This window comes from Danio aesculapii, chromosome 4 (genome assembly GCF_903798145.1).
Source record: "Danio aesculapii chromosome 4, fDanAes4.1, whole genome shotgun sequence".
Taxonomy (NCBI): domain Eukaryota; kingdom Metazoa; phylum Chordata; class Actinopteri; order Cypriniformes; family Danionidae; genus Danio; species Danio aesculapii.
Genome location: NC_079438.1, coordinates 58,508,591 through 58,526,346, shown reverse-complemented (window position 1 = coordinate 58,526,346; position 17,756 = coordinate 58,508,591). Strand labels below are relative to the sequence as shown.

The window sequence follows — 17,756 nt, the reverse complement described above, 5'->3', positions numbered from 1 at the left end:
ATTCATGCACACACTCATACACTAGGGCCAATTTAGTTCATCAATTCCCCTATAGCGTATATGCTTGGACTGTGGGGGAAACCAGAGCAACTGGAGGAAACCTACACCAACACGGGGAGAACATGCAAACTCCACACAGAAACCAGCGACCTTCTTGCTGAGCCACCATGCCATCCACATCTAAACACTAGCAAAATAGTGACAATAATAATTAATATAATATTACTGATCTTAGTTTATGAAATATTATATCTGAATGATTGAAACTATCACCAACAACAACACAATCAGGGCTCTCTGTGCTGTTAGTTATAAACAATGCTTCTGGATATTGTGCTGTTGAGTAGTTTATAATGATTATAAATGTGCTAGAGTGTCTTTATGACAGTTTTCTAATTTTTTTAATGACTTAAATTAAACAAAAATAAACTATTTATTTCCTCACCCCACTGCCAGATGTGTGTGTTCTTGCTTATTCTGTCATTCGGCTTCTCCAGTAAATTAATCTTGATTTAGGCAAGGCGAGTTTATTTTTACAGCACATTTTAGACGCAAGGGGAATTAAAAAGTGGTGAGTTACTTTACATAATTTACTTAAAGTGCTTTACATAAAAGAGACATTAAAATAAATATAAGAAAATAAATAAATAAAAGAGACTTTAAATAAAAATAAGAAAAATAAGAAAATAAATAAATAAGAGACATAAAATACATTCATATTCCTTCAACTTAGTCCCTAAATTTATCAGGGGTTGCCGCAGCGGAATGAACCGCCAACTATTCCAGCATGTTTTACACAGCGGATGCCCTTCCAGCCGCAACCCAGTAGTGAGAAACGCCCATACACACTCAATTACACACACACACTCATACACTACGGCCAGTTTAGTTAATCAATTCCCCTATAGCGCATGTGTTTGGACTGTGGGGGATACCGGAGCACCAGGAGGAAACCCACACCAACACGGGGAGAACATGGAGACTCTACACAGAAATGACAACTGGGCCAGCCGGGACTCGAACCAGCGACCTTCTTACAGTGCTAACCACTGAGCCACCCACATAAAATATAAGTATAAGAAAAAAACAACAACAAAGAATAAACATGATTAAAAACAGATTAAAATGTGTTCAATGTTTAAGAATCTTTAGATGTTTTACTGAAAAACAAGACAAAATAATATAGTTTGCAGCATGTGAGTGATGTGATGTCCTTCCAGCCTGCCCTATCGCAGCACACACACACTGTACAGGTGAGATTTACTGTGTGTGTGTTTACCTGTTTACCAGTCTCCGTTCATCCATCTGTGACAGTGGCACCCTCTACCAAACCCCACAATCCTCTCTGCTGACGCTCTTATCACCTCAAACAGACCCAGGCGACGACGCCCATCTCACCCTGTGTGTGTGTGTGTTTCCAGTTTCCATCTGCAGGGACTTTCTAGGGAGTTTCTAATCACTGTCCTCTGTTTGTTGGCACAGTGAAAAGGGCACAAATACACATCACCTACAAATATACAACACACATGCGCACACGCACACACTCCCACAGTCCCAGAGGAACACCAGTATTGCTCAGATATTGCTAGTTCAGAGGTTTAAATACAATTAAAGTTAATTGTTGAGAATAATTATGATTAAAAATGTTTTTAGTTTCTTCTGTTCACCAAATGCTGAATTTATCAGGTCAGTAAAACAGTAAGAATCCCTAAATGTATTTACAAAAAGTTAAACAAGCAAAATAATCTGCCAATGGGGTGAGCAAAATAATCTTTTTTTTCCTTTTGACATAAGATTATTTTGCTTGTTTTAAGGGAAAAACTCACTTCATTTTGATTTATTATTTCTCAAAACAAGACAATATGTTTTGCTTGTCCAGAAATTACTTCTTTATTTAAGAATATTCAGATATTTGGACTAGAAACAAGACGTAAGAGAAGCATTTTCTTGCAGTGTACTACTGAAAGCCGCAGCAGAGAGTTCACCCTAGATCTTGAACACAAAATAAACATAACCGATAGTTTTAACTCTGACTCAGCGCAAACCAACAAACATCAGTCGCTCAGGTTTACTTTTAGTAAGGTTAAAGAGGTTTAATATGCATTAATTAGATTATAAGGCTTACCATTTCTTTGGAGTGCAGTGCAATACTCTGCTTCTGAATGGCTGGTATTTAAATGTTTCTGTTGTGCTGCATCTTGTGCAGATCACCAAATTACTTGTTAACATACTTGTTCATTCATTCATTTTCCTTCGGCTTAGTCCCTTTATTTATCAGGGGTCACTACAGCGGAATGAACTTGCAACTTTACTATCCCAATATATATATATACACTATTTACAAACTATTTACAAAACAGGCAACCATATTTAAGCGACAATCCAAAAATCATTGCCAGCAGGCAAAAAGGTCAAACAAGCCAATGGAACAAAGTATCATAAACTAGTGATGTGACGTGTGCCGAGGCTTCGAAGTATGCATCAAAAAACGATACATCTGGCAGTGAAGCAGTGTACCGGAGCTTGATTCGTTTAGCCATCATCACGTGATCAGTGACATCCGAAGCTTCATTTTCGCCTATACCCACGTGACTGCTTCCAATTTTGATTCAAAGGTTTAAACACCCCTATGGGTTAGTAGTGTATAGCGAGAGATTAGGCGTCGATTACACACGTTTCTACTGTTTCAAAGCACTGCACCGGTCCCACACACCACTAATTAAACTACAATACAACAGTAATTAATAGTAAAATGGTTTTGAAACATACTAAAGAGTATAAGCGTATTTTTTACAACTATCTTTAAAGAAAACCACTGCATATCGTAGTATTGTGTTTAACGGAGGCCAGCTGGCGAGTGCAGCCTGAAAGCATCACTCCCGTAGCCTCCTCATTAGAGCATTCGCCTCCCATGCAGGACTCACCGGTTGGAACGAGTGAGTGGGTGAAGGACTAGTTGGAATACGATAAATGTAAATACTTTTGAATACCTTGGATTTTACTACAGTCATCTATGGTGTAATGTAACATACCTTGTGTGTAAAAACTACAGTAATTAAGTTATTTGTTTATATTACTGATGTTGTATTACTACATGAATGAGTTGGTCAGTTGTGAACATTTGACATTATTGCAACACCGTGCTTTCCCACACTTTAACCAGAAGAGGTCCTCATAGAGCACTGATTTAGAAAGCTTCGAGTAACGAATCTTTTTCCGATACAATTGAGTCGAGCGCTTCACTGGTTCAGAAAGCTTCATTTCACCATCACTAACATAAACAAAGCAAACCCAAAACAAAAAGTACTCACAAATATCAATAAAATCTCAGTAGTCACACGCAACAAACCTTACTCTCAAATCTCAACATTTACAATCTTAACATTCAAAAACTCTGCACCATACCACATACAAACTTTTCAAAAAACCCAAAGCAAGTGACCAAAAATAAGATGGCTGCCAAGGAAGTTGTATCATGGCTATGAAAACACTGTAGGCCAATCAGGAACAAGCAAGCTGGAAGTGGCCAATTAGATGTGTTCAAGGCAAAGCAGAGAAACAGATGAGACAAGACAACCATAGGGTTGTAACATCCAGCATATGCTTTATGCAGCAGATGCACTTCCAGCTGCAACCCAGTACTGGGAAACACCCATACACACTCGCATTCACACACATACACTACGGACAATTTACGGACAATCAATTCCCCTATAGCGCATGTGTTTGGACTGTGGGGGAGGAAACCCACGCTAACACGGGGAGAACATGCAAACTCCACACAGAAACGCCAACTGACCCAGCCAGGACTTGAACCAGTGACCTTCTTGCTGTGAGGTGACAATGCTAACCACTGTTAAAGTTAACATTTGTAATATTTATTCTATTTGCTAATTAAAATCCATCTCATTTAATTCTATATCTTATTCTATACCCCTAATCCAATCTGAACACGCCTACTATCCTAACAGCTACTAATACAAAGCAAATTAGGGATTTACTGAGCTGTTATTGGTTAATTGGTTGTTAAAAGTAAGAGTTGTACCTTAAAATAATAACACAAAGCATTTCAATACATCAAATCCAGCCTTGGTGTTCAGTAAAAAACCCAGATTATTATTTGGGGGGGTTTTATTAAAACCCCACAATATTATTTGAAGTAAATAAAGATGAATAAAGTATGTCTTGGATTACTGCAGTAGAATGTCATGTTTAATTCAACATAGCGCTTGACATTTCTTTGTAATTATTTGTGAAATGTACTCTGTGTGTAAACAGTTTCAGTGTAAATGTTTAGTCATTCTGCTCCACCTGAAGTTTAATGATGGATTCACTCTTTAAACTCAGCAGCAGCTCTCGAGCTCAAGACTAAATCCTGATAAATTAGAGGAGTTTATAAGAGCGTCACATCTATTACAGCCAAATCCATCTCCCTACAGTTCCTCGTCCTTCTGCTCTTTACTTCTTTCCTTTCCTTTTTTCAGCATCCTCTGAGATCTTGGCAATCGTTATTACAGCGCTTTAATGCTGGTTAATAATAACACCAAAATCTGTTCTTGAATGTCATCTCCTACTGGCATCTTCTCACTGGCCATTTCATCACATGGCAACATAATTAAGCTCTCCAGCAAAAACAAATGCATATGTTTCTCGTCTGTTTTTGCAGCGGGAAATTAAATCTGCAACTTTCAGATTGAAAAACGATGCTGGCAGAAGATTAAGATGAATTTCCTTTGATTAGCCTGAATTGTTGCCAGCGTTTACATTTGCATCTCCTCATTTAGCAGATGCTTTTATCAAAAGCGACTTACAAATGAGGAATATTACAGAGCGAGCGATTCATCACCGGGTGACAGTAGCATTAAAAAATACCGCAGTAACATACATGTCCTGCCAAACTTCTCTACGCGTTCACTTTATAACAAAGTGACGCACAACAATGAGCAGATGCAGCCGTCTGTGGCCTTTAGCACCGATTCACTGGAAAAGCATCACATTTATTAAACTTTAATAGAGTCTTTACAGTCTTCTGCACTTCAGCCCAAGAGAGAGAGACCTTATTGATCAATATTTCAGTGTAACCTTCCCATCTCACTGTCCTGCAGTCTAAACACACTTCTGTTTATTACACACACACCACACTTTACACTTTTGTTCATTTCGACATATATATACACATTACATTTTTTTTAAGTTGGCACCTATGTTCTGATTACACACACCAAACTTCATTTATTGGCATCTATATTCTGATTAAATACACAGAAAATTAGTTTAATTTTTATCTATAATCTGTAGTGTATTTCCCAAACAACGACGTAACTTGCGGCTGAACTATCATACTACGATGCATCGTTTGGGAAAAGAACGATGTAGTGACGAGTGTTTCCCAAAACCCGTAGTTTCTCTGTAGCATATCCATCGTTTGAACCACGTTAGTCTTAACGTAAAACGCCCATAATGACACTTTAAACAGGATGGTAACAACTTCTTTAGAGAAGAACCCTATCATTTTTTTCTGCAAATTATTTTGTTTTACACGCATTCAAAAAAAAAAAAGTGCAATATTAGTTTTGGTAAAAACATGCATTTGCTTTCCATATTATTTGAAATATAAGTAAATGACACATATTGGTCCTATGTTTCCTTTACAAATATTATAATACTCCATATTCTATTGTAAAACACGTATTGTAATATCATATATAAATCAAATAAATAAATAATGAGGCGATTTATTAAAAAATGAAAATTTATATTTATTATTTATTAGGAAATGAAAAAAATGGTATTTTAATAATAATATTAATAATAATGATGATGATTGTTACTAAAATAGAGTTTAATTACTATCTATATTCTGATAACTACACCAAATTTATATCAATACCAATATCTTAACAATATTAAACAATGTTTCTCTTAAGTTCAGATTTCTGTCCTGGAATAGTATGCAAATTAGAGCCTACTTAATTATTTAATGCCTTGTCTGCATATTTAAACAACATTGCCTAAACTTGTAAAACAAAACAACCACCCTAATGTACTGTGATTAATCAACTCTGGAAGTGTGCTGATTAATATTTGCACTGTGCTCACCTGTGGTGTCTTCCCTCATTGTAAATACAGTTTCAGCAGCGTAATCACATCAGATAATATTGCTTCTGCTTTATTCAGGCTGAGCACATTGCATTGAAGGACACAATACACTGCAGGGTCAGTGTGTCTTTGCATGTGTTTACTGGCATGTCATGATTTTGCCAAGTACGATGAAGTCCTGGATTAACATCTATGTTGTTCCTGGAACATAATTTTTGTTTGAAAATGTAATCAACACCTATTCCTTACCCCTAAACCCAACCATAACTGTAAATTATTCCCAAAATCAGAGAGGAATAAAAGTTAATAATAATAATAATAATAATGTGGAAGTGCATAATCTTACCCGTAAGCTTAAACATAAACAGTAAACATAGTCCTGAATTCTGATTGCCTGATCGGAATGTTGTTCCAGGATCAACATAGATGTTACCCCAGGAACATGTCCTACCTGCTGAAATCAGGTTGGCGTGTTTACTGTATCAACGGGTCAACATGTCAATTACCTGGTTCAAAACTGTTTTGATCAGCTAAGAAATATTACAAAATTGAAATCAATTGTGTCTAATCAGGAGATGGAAATGACCATATACGCATTCATTTCCACTCGTCCACTCCCTTCTTACCGATCTAAGCAATTCATGTTTAAACAGAGTTTCTGCAGATTTCTCAAAGTCACATTTTTAATACCTTTTCAAGACCATCATGAAGAAAATTTCAGACTTATACAAGGCTAAACGCTAAGGATTTTTTCTAATGGCATGTTTGGGCCAGTAAAAAAGATTTTAACTTGCGTCATCGAAACAATTTCAACTTAGTTATATCTTAACCACATATTTTAAATGTCAAAACAAGCTAAATCTAGTTAAAATATTTATAAAACTATAATAAACTAAATTTATGCAAATAAAAGTTATTGTAAGAAAGATAATTACACCCCTATAGGTGAGTGGTCGGCATGACTGGGTAACTTTACAGAGGAAAATTAAGACCTGTTTAAAATTAAGACATACAACACAAAATTTCAGTAAATTTAAGACATTTTGTCTTTGAAATTTAAGACATTTTAAGACTTTAAGACCCCCAGGACACCCTGTTGAAATGCGCACAAGAAGTTTAAAACACTGCTGCTAAGCTTTAAACTCAAACAGATGTCATGTAACTCCAATTTTAATGTCTTTACACTGGCTCAGTCAAATGTAGAATTAATTTTAAAATGCATGTCGTGGTGTTTAGAGCGAATATATAAGTGAGATGCTGCAATTACACAACTCTAGTAGAAATCTGAGATATTTATATCAAATGTTTTTTTACCATTTTAAAAAGCAGCTCATCTATTCACACTTGCTTATGTTTCATTTCTGCTCTGTCTATGTGTGCATGTATGTATTTGTATGGTTTTAGGATTCTCATCCTACAATGTTGTTGTGAAGAACTTTGCTCTTGAAAGGTTCTATACAAATAAATATTAGCTACTACTACTTACTGTATGTGTGATGTTATGTGGGTCTGTTTCGTAGACTGTTGTTTTTGGGCATTACCTTTTTGTGTGAGTTAATAGGTGAAGCTGCAAGAAGATAATTCCCTGTATTTAAAGTAGACGGCATCAATTGATAGTTTTCACAGGACGTCACAACCTTAGAGGAAAGACTACCTCCCGCTGACCACTATGTCATGGACTGTGTGTGATGTCTCTTTTTTGTCTCTGGATAACCACCTCCAACTCTCACCTGCTTAATAGGCTCTATAGTCTTGAACACCTTGATTAGTTGGATCAGCTGTGTTTGATTAAGGTTAGAGCAAAATTGGGCTGCGGCCCTCTAGTGAAGCTACGGTCACACTGGGCTTTGTGGGTGCGAAATTCTGTCGTGCGGTGCTGCGAAAAGGGGCGGGTTTAAACAAGATGGTTAGACATTAACAAAAGCGAGCGATTGCTTCATCTTTTAAATTTCTTTACAGAGAGGTCGTGTTTTAATCCTCGATTGGTCTCACGCAGTCAAGTGATGCGATTTCGCAGGTCAGAGTTCACCAAGCTTGAACTTTGCACCGCAGTAAACTCCGAAACTTAACGCATGACCCTGCGTTTCCGGTCTGACGCATTCGCGTGCGTATGAATGGAAGTCTATGGGGCGAAAAGTCAAGTGTGACCGCAGCTTAATCGAGTTTGTGACCTATGCTCTAAGCAAACCGATACCAAATATAAAAGCAGACACTTACATGCTATAACGCCGTCATCAGTGACTAAATCACTGAGGAATATCCACAAGATAAATGTAAACATCACTGAATTGAAGCTCTGACAGGGACATGACAAGTTTAAATGATCTATATGTGGGGGTGAATGCAGTATATGGATCACGATTTAGTTTGTGATCATATCTCTGTTTTGTTCTGTCGATATGTGCTCCAAATATTTATAGAATCATGAAACAGATGGAAATATGGGGATTGTGCTACACTTCTATGGAGATGCCAGTGTCTTTTTGACTCTTCACAGGTTGTGTGACTGAAAACTCTCTCTCTTGTTAACTTTATTTTTTCGTTGTACTCATAATCTATTTTCGATTCTTTAGTAGTCTGAAATTTTACTTCGTTACTTACTTTGTTTGTATGCTTAATTTTTATACTTTATTTACATTGTAACAGGTAGCAGATATTTTCTCTTAGTCACGATATTATTTATTTAGTCCATCGATGTAAGCAGTGGCCTGGAAGACTCATCTGTTTTATGATTTTTAAGGGAGTATAGGTAAGATCTTAAGCTGCCCTATCTGCTTAATGTTGTATTTGGTTTGCTAAATTTCTTCTGTGTTTCTTGTGTTTAATTTCAACATTTAAATCACAAATCACAAGGACGACAATTTTAAGCGTCTGGTGTATTTTTGTGTTCAGCTAATGCTTTTGATGATTTGAATGATCCATATTAGGGATTTTGGGTCGTAACTGTGTTGCTGTACCTTGCATCTTGGTCTTGGGTTTGCCACAGGGTTTGGTGGCGCTGACGGTGTTTGGACAGTTAGCATCCATCAGCGCTCGCTTTAGCACTCCAGTGCGAGTCTTCATTCCTGTGGTAGAATCACACTCTCCCCATGCCTGGAAATCATACTTGCACTCACCTGCGCAGGACAAAACACACAAGAGTGTTTGGGTTTGGCATACAACTGGACATAAAAATACACCTAAAATCCAAAATCAAAACAAACATGTTTCAGAATCAAATCTGTACATAATATTTTTGTAAATTACATTAATAAATTGGAAATTATATCAGTAAATGAACCTTTTTTCCATATCTCTAAAACACGTTTGGCACTGGACATGTATAAATGAATGTACGACTACTGACAAAACCCTGCAGCATGAAACATTGATCAATTCTTTAGATTCAAACAGACCTGAAATGTGAAAATATGAATCCCATATAAGGTTAACACAAGTTTTTGTTCTCAGTGTAAATGATTCATCAGATCATGTTATTCTGAGGAAACAGAAGTACACAGGGAAACTTTCACCATGCAATAACTCCCAAAGTTCAAAACCTCGCTTTTTTATATTGAATATCTTGTTTCACTCGGATGTACATCAGATTATAGCAGTAAAACGGGTTGCAAACTTCACAAGGGAAAAGCAAACACAACTCAGACTACATTAAATACAGGTTCACTCACAATGAGGTTTGTTGCAGAGCACGGTTTGCTTTGTGAGGTGAATTATTGGCTGCCGAGAGCATGAGAACATCGAAATGCAATTTTACACGGTAAACAATTTAGGTCTTGTGTTGGGTTGGCACTTGACGTGCAATGTAAAATCTGGATCCTGAAGCAAAACCAATTGAGAAGGTCTGATCTACAGTATGCTAGGGTTTCTTTATATTATCTCTCTTCCCACAATGCAAAAATGCTTTTCTAGCGTAGAGTTTTTGTCTTGTTTCTAGTCCAAATATCTAAAAAATTATTATATCAAGGAGCAATTTTTAGACAAGCAAACCACAGTTTTGTTTTCAGAAATAATATGCTAAAATTCCTGTAAACAAACAATATAATCTGACAATGGGGTGATTAAAATAACTAAAGTAAGTAAAATAAACCAAAAACAAGATTATTTAGCTCACCCCATTGGCAGATTGTTTAGTTTGTTTTAAAGAAAAACATCCTCAATTACAGGTTCATGTTTATTTATTTACATGCTTTTGAGTTGCTGTTATGATAACCAGCGATTTAGCGGCTGCAGTTCGCTGAGGAACACGCAGTTCACTGGAGAACTACAAGCCTGCCACATTATGGACTACAACTCCATACATGCACTCCGCTCACACACACCTGTTCCAGGTTCCGGTGATGAGCAGCATCAGCTGTGTGAGTCTAATCAATGGAGACCTAGAGCAGGTGTGTGTGTGCAGTGCATGACTGGATCTTGTAGTCCATTTAATGGCGGGTTTGTAGTTTAATGCGATCTGTGTGTTTACCAGAGATCTGCACAGCCTGAATCGCTGGTGACTGTGACAGTTTCATTATGGTATCTTAATGTGTAATTTTGGGTACATTTGCACAGCAAAACAAGAAATGGCATAAATATTGCCACAAATTTGGAGAAAATCAACCTAAAATTCAGTCATTTTAGGCTCCAATTAGGCTCATTAAAAAATGCAGAGCACTGAACAAATAACAGCACACACAGACAGTATTTTAAGAGGTTTAGCGTATGATTGCATTTGTTTTTCTGTTTCTAAGAGGGAAAAGGAATGAAATGACGGTGAAAAATATCTGAACTACGTATAAGATGATAAAAAACACACTACAGAAAAAAATACATAAATAATGGGATTTGATAAATGTGAAGAAAGTAAAACTTAAAATTACCAAAAAAATTTAATTCCCTGATTTTTCATGACCTGGATGAAACAAATATGTAATTGTCTGACTTTTGATGTCTGGAATAAAGCTTTTAAAATTTCATGATGTTCAAGAAAATTCCATGACCGAGGGAACCCTGTAATTATGACTTATTTCTAACAAACAAGACAATTATGTTTACTTGCCTAGAAAACGTTTCTTTATTTAATAATTTTAGGTAACTATACTAGCAGCAAAGATGGTCTGCACTCATTCAATTTCTTTCAGCTTAGTCCCTTATTTATCAGAGGTTGCCACAGCGGAATGAACCACCAACTATTTCAGCATATTTTTTGTACAGCATATGTTTTGCACTCTCTTGTTCACACACACATACACTCATATACTTCAGCCAATTTAGTCTATTCTATTCACCTACAGCACATGTGTTTGGACTGTGGGGGAAACCGGAGCACTCAGAAGAAACACACGCAATTAATACACCACATTAGTACACACACATTGCTTTGAGGTGATAGTGTGAGCCACTGTGCTGCCGGTCGGAGGAAAAAAAACAAACATTACATCTATGAGCCTTCAACAGTGTTCGTCAGCCAAAATGTTTTTTTTTCTTTTCTCCTGTTGTATTATTTGATAAATCTGTGAGTGTGGATCATCTTTGCTGCTTGCCATTTAAAGAAACTTTGATTTAAGCACCAAATTCTGGAAAAGCGCATTGATTTATTAATATTTGATAGAGAGTTGAGGTCAGAATTATTGGCCCTCCTGTTAAAGGTTTATATTTTCCCCTAATTTCTGTTTAAAGGAGAGAAGACATTGCTAATCATAATAGCTTTAATAACGCCTTCTAATAACTGATTCCGTTCTCTTTGACATGATGACAGCACATAACATTTGACTAGATATTGTTCAAGACACTAGTATTCAGATTAAAGTGACATTTAAAGGCTTAACTAGGGTAATTAGGGTAAAGTTAGGGTAAATAGGAAAGTCATTGTATAACAGTGGTTTGTTCTGGAGACAATCCAAAACTAATCTTGCTTAAGGGGGCTAATAAGTGAATTGCTCATAGATTACACATCACACCACTTCTCAGGAGCAAGTTTAACTCAAGTAATTCACCACTACGTGTTATACGTAAGGTGGAAGTGAGAGACTACACCCATTCATTATGGAATTGTCCTGTTATTAGAACTTATTGGTGAAAAGTTGTTCGTTTTATGAGCCGTATGTTTGGACTTCAGCTACAGTTGGACACATTGTCTTTGATTTTAGGTCTCTTGGTTGGACGTTTGCCAGACCAATTCACTAATCGTTTATTTGACCAGGAAAAAAATATACTGATAAACTGGAACAAAGCCTCATCCTTGAAAGGGTGGCACAATATTATTAGGGAAAAAATTCCCTTAGAATTATTTACCTGTGTCATTCATATGTCCACTGAGACTTTTTAAATCAAGCCTGGACTCCTTACTTGGATTTTATCGATATTTCTTTAAGCTGCATTTTGAGTTATGTTGTGTCATAATTGAATTTATGCATTTTATTTTACTATTATTATTTTATTTTTATATATTTTCATATTGTTTATTTCTTTACTTATTATTATTATTGCTATTATTTATTATAATTTCATTATTCATGAATGTATGCATGTATATATATAATTTATTCTGTTTTTCTTTAGCATTGCATTGTTAAAATGGGCATTGTCTGTTGGTTTGTTTCAATGTGTTTTGTGATAAATAGTTAAAATGTTAATGAAAAGATGCAATAAAAAAGGGGGCACTAATAATATTGACCTTAAATTGGTTTAAAAAAATAAAAACTGCTTTTATTCTAGTAAAAATAAAACAAGACTTTCTCCAGAAGAAAAAATATTCCTTGCTCTGTTAAATATCTTTTGGGAAACATTTGAAACACACAGAAAGTGAATAATTTAGATTTTATACCTGGACTAGAAACAAGACAAAATCTCACAGTAAGAAAAGCATTTTTACAGTGCATTTCATCTATCATTCACTCCTTCAATGCATCACAGAGATTTCTCGTGGTCTCCGCTGGAATGGATGGGGGTTAAACTGCTTCAATCAAGCACAAAATTGTCTCTAATGACATATTTAAAGGCAGAGAGAATGTAATTACATGCAGAAGCCCTCCGGCTGAATGGCCGCTGTCCTGAAACGAGACCCTCAAAAAATGAGGCCGGTGTGAAATAGAGCTCTTATAACTCCGGAGAAGAAATTCTGCAGCGTTTCAACGCTAAACTACACTGACACGGCTGCTGAACTACACAGAAATACAGCGAGGATTCATCACTCAACATTTAGTGTGATCATGTTTTATTAAGTCTGTGATTTTGATGTTCATTCGGTGTCTTACAGGCTCTCAGGGAGAGGCTTCTTAGAGAAACACCCCACAGTTTCAGTGTTTGTTGATAGTTTATGTGCATACCTACAAATCCCAAGGGAAGGTGGCATATGCTCACACACATACACACACACACACACACTTTGGCATATTCTGCCAGCTTGTTTCTGGCTCTCTCTGCAGTCGTGTCATTTCTGAGGACAAAATTTTGTGGGAATCTCAATCTTGTTACTCCTCAACACAGGATTATTCACAGTGTGTGTGTGTGTTGTGATTATATCCATTTTTCAAGATAAACCACGGTAAACTTTCAGAGAGTACGATTATCATTTCAAACTTTCCTTATCATTAAAACCATGATTGATTATCGCTATTTTGAAAACTCATTGTAAATCCTGTAACACTGAAATTAACTAATCATAATAATTAGCTGTGGGCAGCACTCAGTGGTTAGTACTGTGGCATCACAGCAAGAAGGTCGCTGGGTTTCCCCCACAGTCCAAACACATGCGCTATAGGGGAATTGATGAACCACATTGGACGTAGTGTATGAGTGTGTGTGTGTGAATGAAAGTTTGGATTTTTCCCAGTACTGTGTTGCGGCTGGAAGTGCATCCGCAGTGTAAAACATATGCCGGAATAGTTGATGGTTCATTCTGCTGTGGCGACCCCTGATTTATAAAGGAGTAAGAATGAGAGTGAATGAGAGTTTGGATTTTTCCCAGTACTGGGTTGCGGTTGGAAGTGCATCCGCAGTGTAAAACATATGCCGGAATAGTTGACAGTTCATTCCGCTGTGGCGACCCCTGATAAATAAGGGACTGAGCTGAAGAAAAATGAATGAACAATTAGCTGCAAAGTAAATGCTTGCATATAATATATATAATATATGGTTAAAGTATACTGTATTCCTTTCATTTAAAGTGTGTATCGCAAAGTATTGACAATACTGAGCTAAAGCTTGACTTGATAAAATTAAACAACAAATCACATTTTAAAATTGCTAAGAAAAATTGCTACAAGATATTTTTGTCAACTTGTCAAAAACAAGGTAAATATGGATCCCTGTGAGGTAATTTTCAAGTGCAGGCAAAACAATCAATACATCGAATAAGAAAATCCAATGTACCTATAAAAGCACAAAATCCAACGTACACCAAATAACATAAAAAAACTAATTTAAAATGCAGCGATTTGTGTTCATGTTGTTTTTCACCAAACTGCAAAGTTGAAAACGTTATTTGTGTGTTTATTTTTAATGCAAAGACTGATGGAACACCTTAACCCTCAGGCATACCTTATACTGCAGCCCTTAAACTTTCCCTAGTGGACATTTTTGGGCATGAAAGTCTCAAATGTGAACTTAAATGTTTTTTAAAAAACAAATGTCATATCACTGCCTTTAAAAAAATAAAATGATCAATAAATGTATTTTGGAATTGCAAAAATATTACATGCTAAAAATGTTTATTTAAATACCTCTGAAAGTACAATATATGTTTTTTTTTATTTGTGTATTACCCATTCATTTTCTATGGGCCAAATTATGGAGTTGGATATAAAGAGGATTTTACTTTGTTTGCCCAAATAGTAAACTTATAAAAACTAGCCATGTCTTGAAGCACTCAGGTAAAATAAATAATATAAAAAAGATTTTGTTCCAATATTTAAGTTTATGTAAAGATATGGCTATTTTTATGTTATAGGTAAAATATTTCTTTTACTTTAGCGATATCTGGTGGCTCACGATGACATAAAAACAGCTAAATATCCAGCACTTCAATGCCACTATTTGATGTAGACGAGCAGGTCACTATACTCATATGAAATTTTCATCTCATTACATCTCTAGTGTGTGTGTGTGTGTGTGTGTGTATCCTTCATTGTAAAAAAATGATTGCTGCCTTAAATTTTTTAGTTAAAACTAAGTAAAATTTGTAATCATCCCATTTTACATCAAACTGGCTACAAAATATTAAGTTAAACTTTGCATAACTTAAAAAAAGTAGTCGGCACAATAGCCTAGTGGTTAGCACGTCGCCATATGGTGCAGTAGCACATCAGGGCGTCCTGAGTTTGAATCCCGGCTCAAGGACATTTCCCCCCCTCTCTCTCCAACTTTGCTTCCTGTCTAAACATTGTCCCATCGCAAAAAGGCCAAAAATAAATCTAAAAAAAAAAGTAAAAAAGCTTACCAAACTTAGTCGAAACCTGATTATCTTATTATTAATTCATTTTCTTTTTAGCTTAATCCTTTTATTAATCAGGGATCGCCACAGCGGAATGAACCGCCAACTTATCCAGAAAATGTTTTATGCAGCAGATGCCCTTCCAACTGCAATTCATCACTGGGAAACACCCATACACATACATACACTATGGCCAATTTAGCCCACCCAATTCTACCCTACAGCACGTCATTGGACTTGTGGGGGAAACAGGAGCACCCGGAGGAAACCCAAGCAAACACGGAGAGAACATGCAAACTCCACACAGAAATGCCAACTGACCCAGCCGGGGCTCAACCAGCGTCCTTCTTGCTGTAAGGTGATTGTGCTACCCATTGCGCCACCATGTCGCCCTATTATCTTATTAAAATAAGTTGAAGCAACATAAAAATATTTGTTGTCTTGACTTTGTGTCACTGAATTTTTTAGTGTGTGTTAGTGTGGCTTCCCACCTCCAAACTGCTTCTTCCAGTTGCATGGGATTTTGCAGCGCTGGGTTTTGATGGTCTGTTTGCAGTCATTGCCAGTGCGTGTGCCCTCTCTGGTTCCCAATCCGCAGTCGCCCTCATTGGCCACACACACACTCCACTGCCACTCTCCACAGTCCGATTTACGCTCTTTCTTACCTGTCAGAGTCGGTGAACACACACAGATTCATTTCACAGCGCCATGTACAGAAGAGAGAATGTGTGTGGGCAGCATATTGTGATATAATGCAGAACTGTGGGATAATATAGAGGTGTGTGGGGTAATGCTGAGCACTGAGAAGTACTGTAAAGCAGCAGGGTGATATTTAGATCAATTTATAGCAATATAAAGTAATAAAGAGCTGTGTGTCATGATACAGAGTGGGCTTTCAGAGTCTATTGTTTCTGCATTGATATTGAAATGTGATACAATAGTACAATAGTTATATCTCAAGGATGTTCAATGTGGACTCTGCATTGTAGATGAATAGATCCACAGTTCAGAAAACATGAAGTTGATAGTCTACCAATCATAGAGTCAACATTTTTTTTAACTGCATGTGGAGGATGCAAAATGACTGTGAACATTTCAAGACAGTTTAAAGCATTCGTGCACAAGAAATTGTTACTATAAATAAATATAAATTATTAATTTATTTGATAAAGACTATACAGTGACATCATTATTCAATTTGTTATTCAATTTCTTTATATTCAGTTGTTGGACTTCTGTCGAACATCTTTGCAATATCATATCTATCTATGCTTATAATCAGTGCTATATTTTATTTGCAGATGCACCAACAAAATCCCCTTAATCATTTTAAAATAAGAAATACTTTATAAATAGAATAATTCAAATCATGGTGTGTACATTGCAATCTATATCTCAAAAATGATATAATGTTAGTTTAGTGATATGTATATGGTAATAGAGTAGAACTGTATATGGTAATGTTAGAGTAGATTAGTATAGGGTAATGTTAAGCAGTATAAAGAGCTGTATATGATAATACAGAGCAATATAAAGTAATAGAGAATTTACATGAAACAGAGGAGTATATGGTAATATAGAGAAGCATAAGGTCATATAAGCTAGTGTAAGCTGTAGCAGTGTAGGTGACATTAAGCAATATATTGTAATATAGAGTAAAGAAAGGTGAAATACAGCAGTAAATAATACAGAGCAGTAAGTGATAATATAGAGCAGTAAATGGTAATATAGAACATTGTGTGGTAATAAATAGTATTATATGGTAATATAGAGCATTGTGTGGTAATAAATAGCATTATATGGTAAAATAGAGCAGTGTTGGATAATATAAAGTATAGTATGGTACAATAGAGCACTGTGGGGTAATTTAGAGCATTTAAGTGGTGATATAGAGCAGTACGGGGTAATATAAAGCAATGAGCGATAATATAAAGCAGTAAATGGTAAAATAGAGCATTATGTGCTAATAAATAGCATTATATGGTAATATAGAGCAGTGTTGGGTAATATAAAGCGTAATATAGTAAAATAGAGAGCTGTGCGGTAATTTAGAGCAAATAAGTGGTGATATAGAGCAGTAAGCGGTAATATAAAGCAGTAAGTGATAATATAGAGCAGTAAGTGGTAATATAGAGCAGTAAATGGTAAAATAGAGCATTGTGTGGTAATACATAGCATTATATGGTAATATAGAGCATTGTGTGGTAATAAATAGCATTATATGGTAATATAGAGCACTGTGGGG

General features: G+C 36.0%; 1 protein-coding gene across 1 annotated transcript in view; it reads right to left on the bottom strand.

Annotated features, from left to right (window-relative positions):
* The window catches only part of ptn (pleiotrophin), a 79,010-nt gene that overhangs the window by 9,648 nt on the left and 51,606 nt on the right, over window positions 1–17,756 (bottom strand). The window contains exons 3-4 of the mRNA XM_056456262.1: window positions 16,003–16,176; window positions 9,057–9,215 (exon numbers count right to left, since the gene is read on the bottom strand). Of these exons, the coding sequence (XP_056312237.1) occupies window positions 9,057–9,215; window positions 16,003–16,176 (333 nt within the window). The remainder of the gene's footprint in view (window positions 1–9,056; window positions 9,216–16,002; window positions 16,177–17,756) is intronic.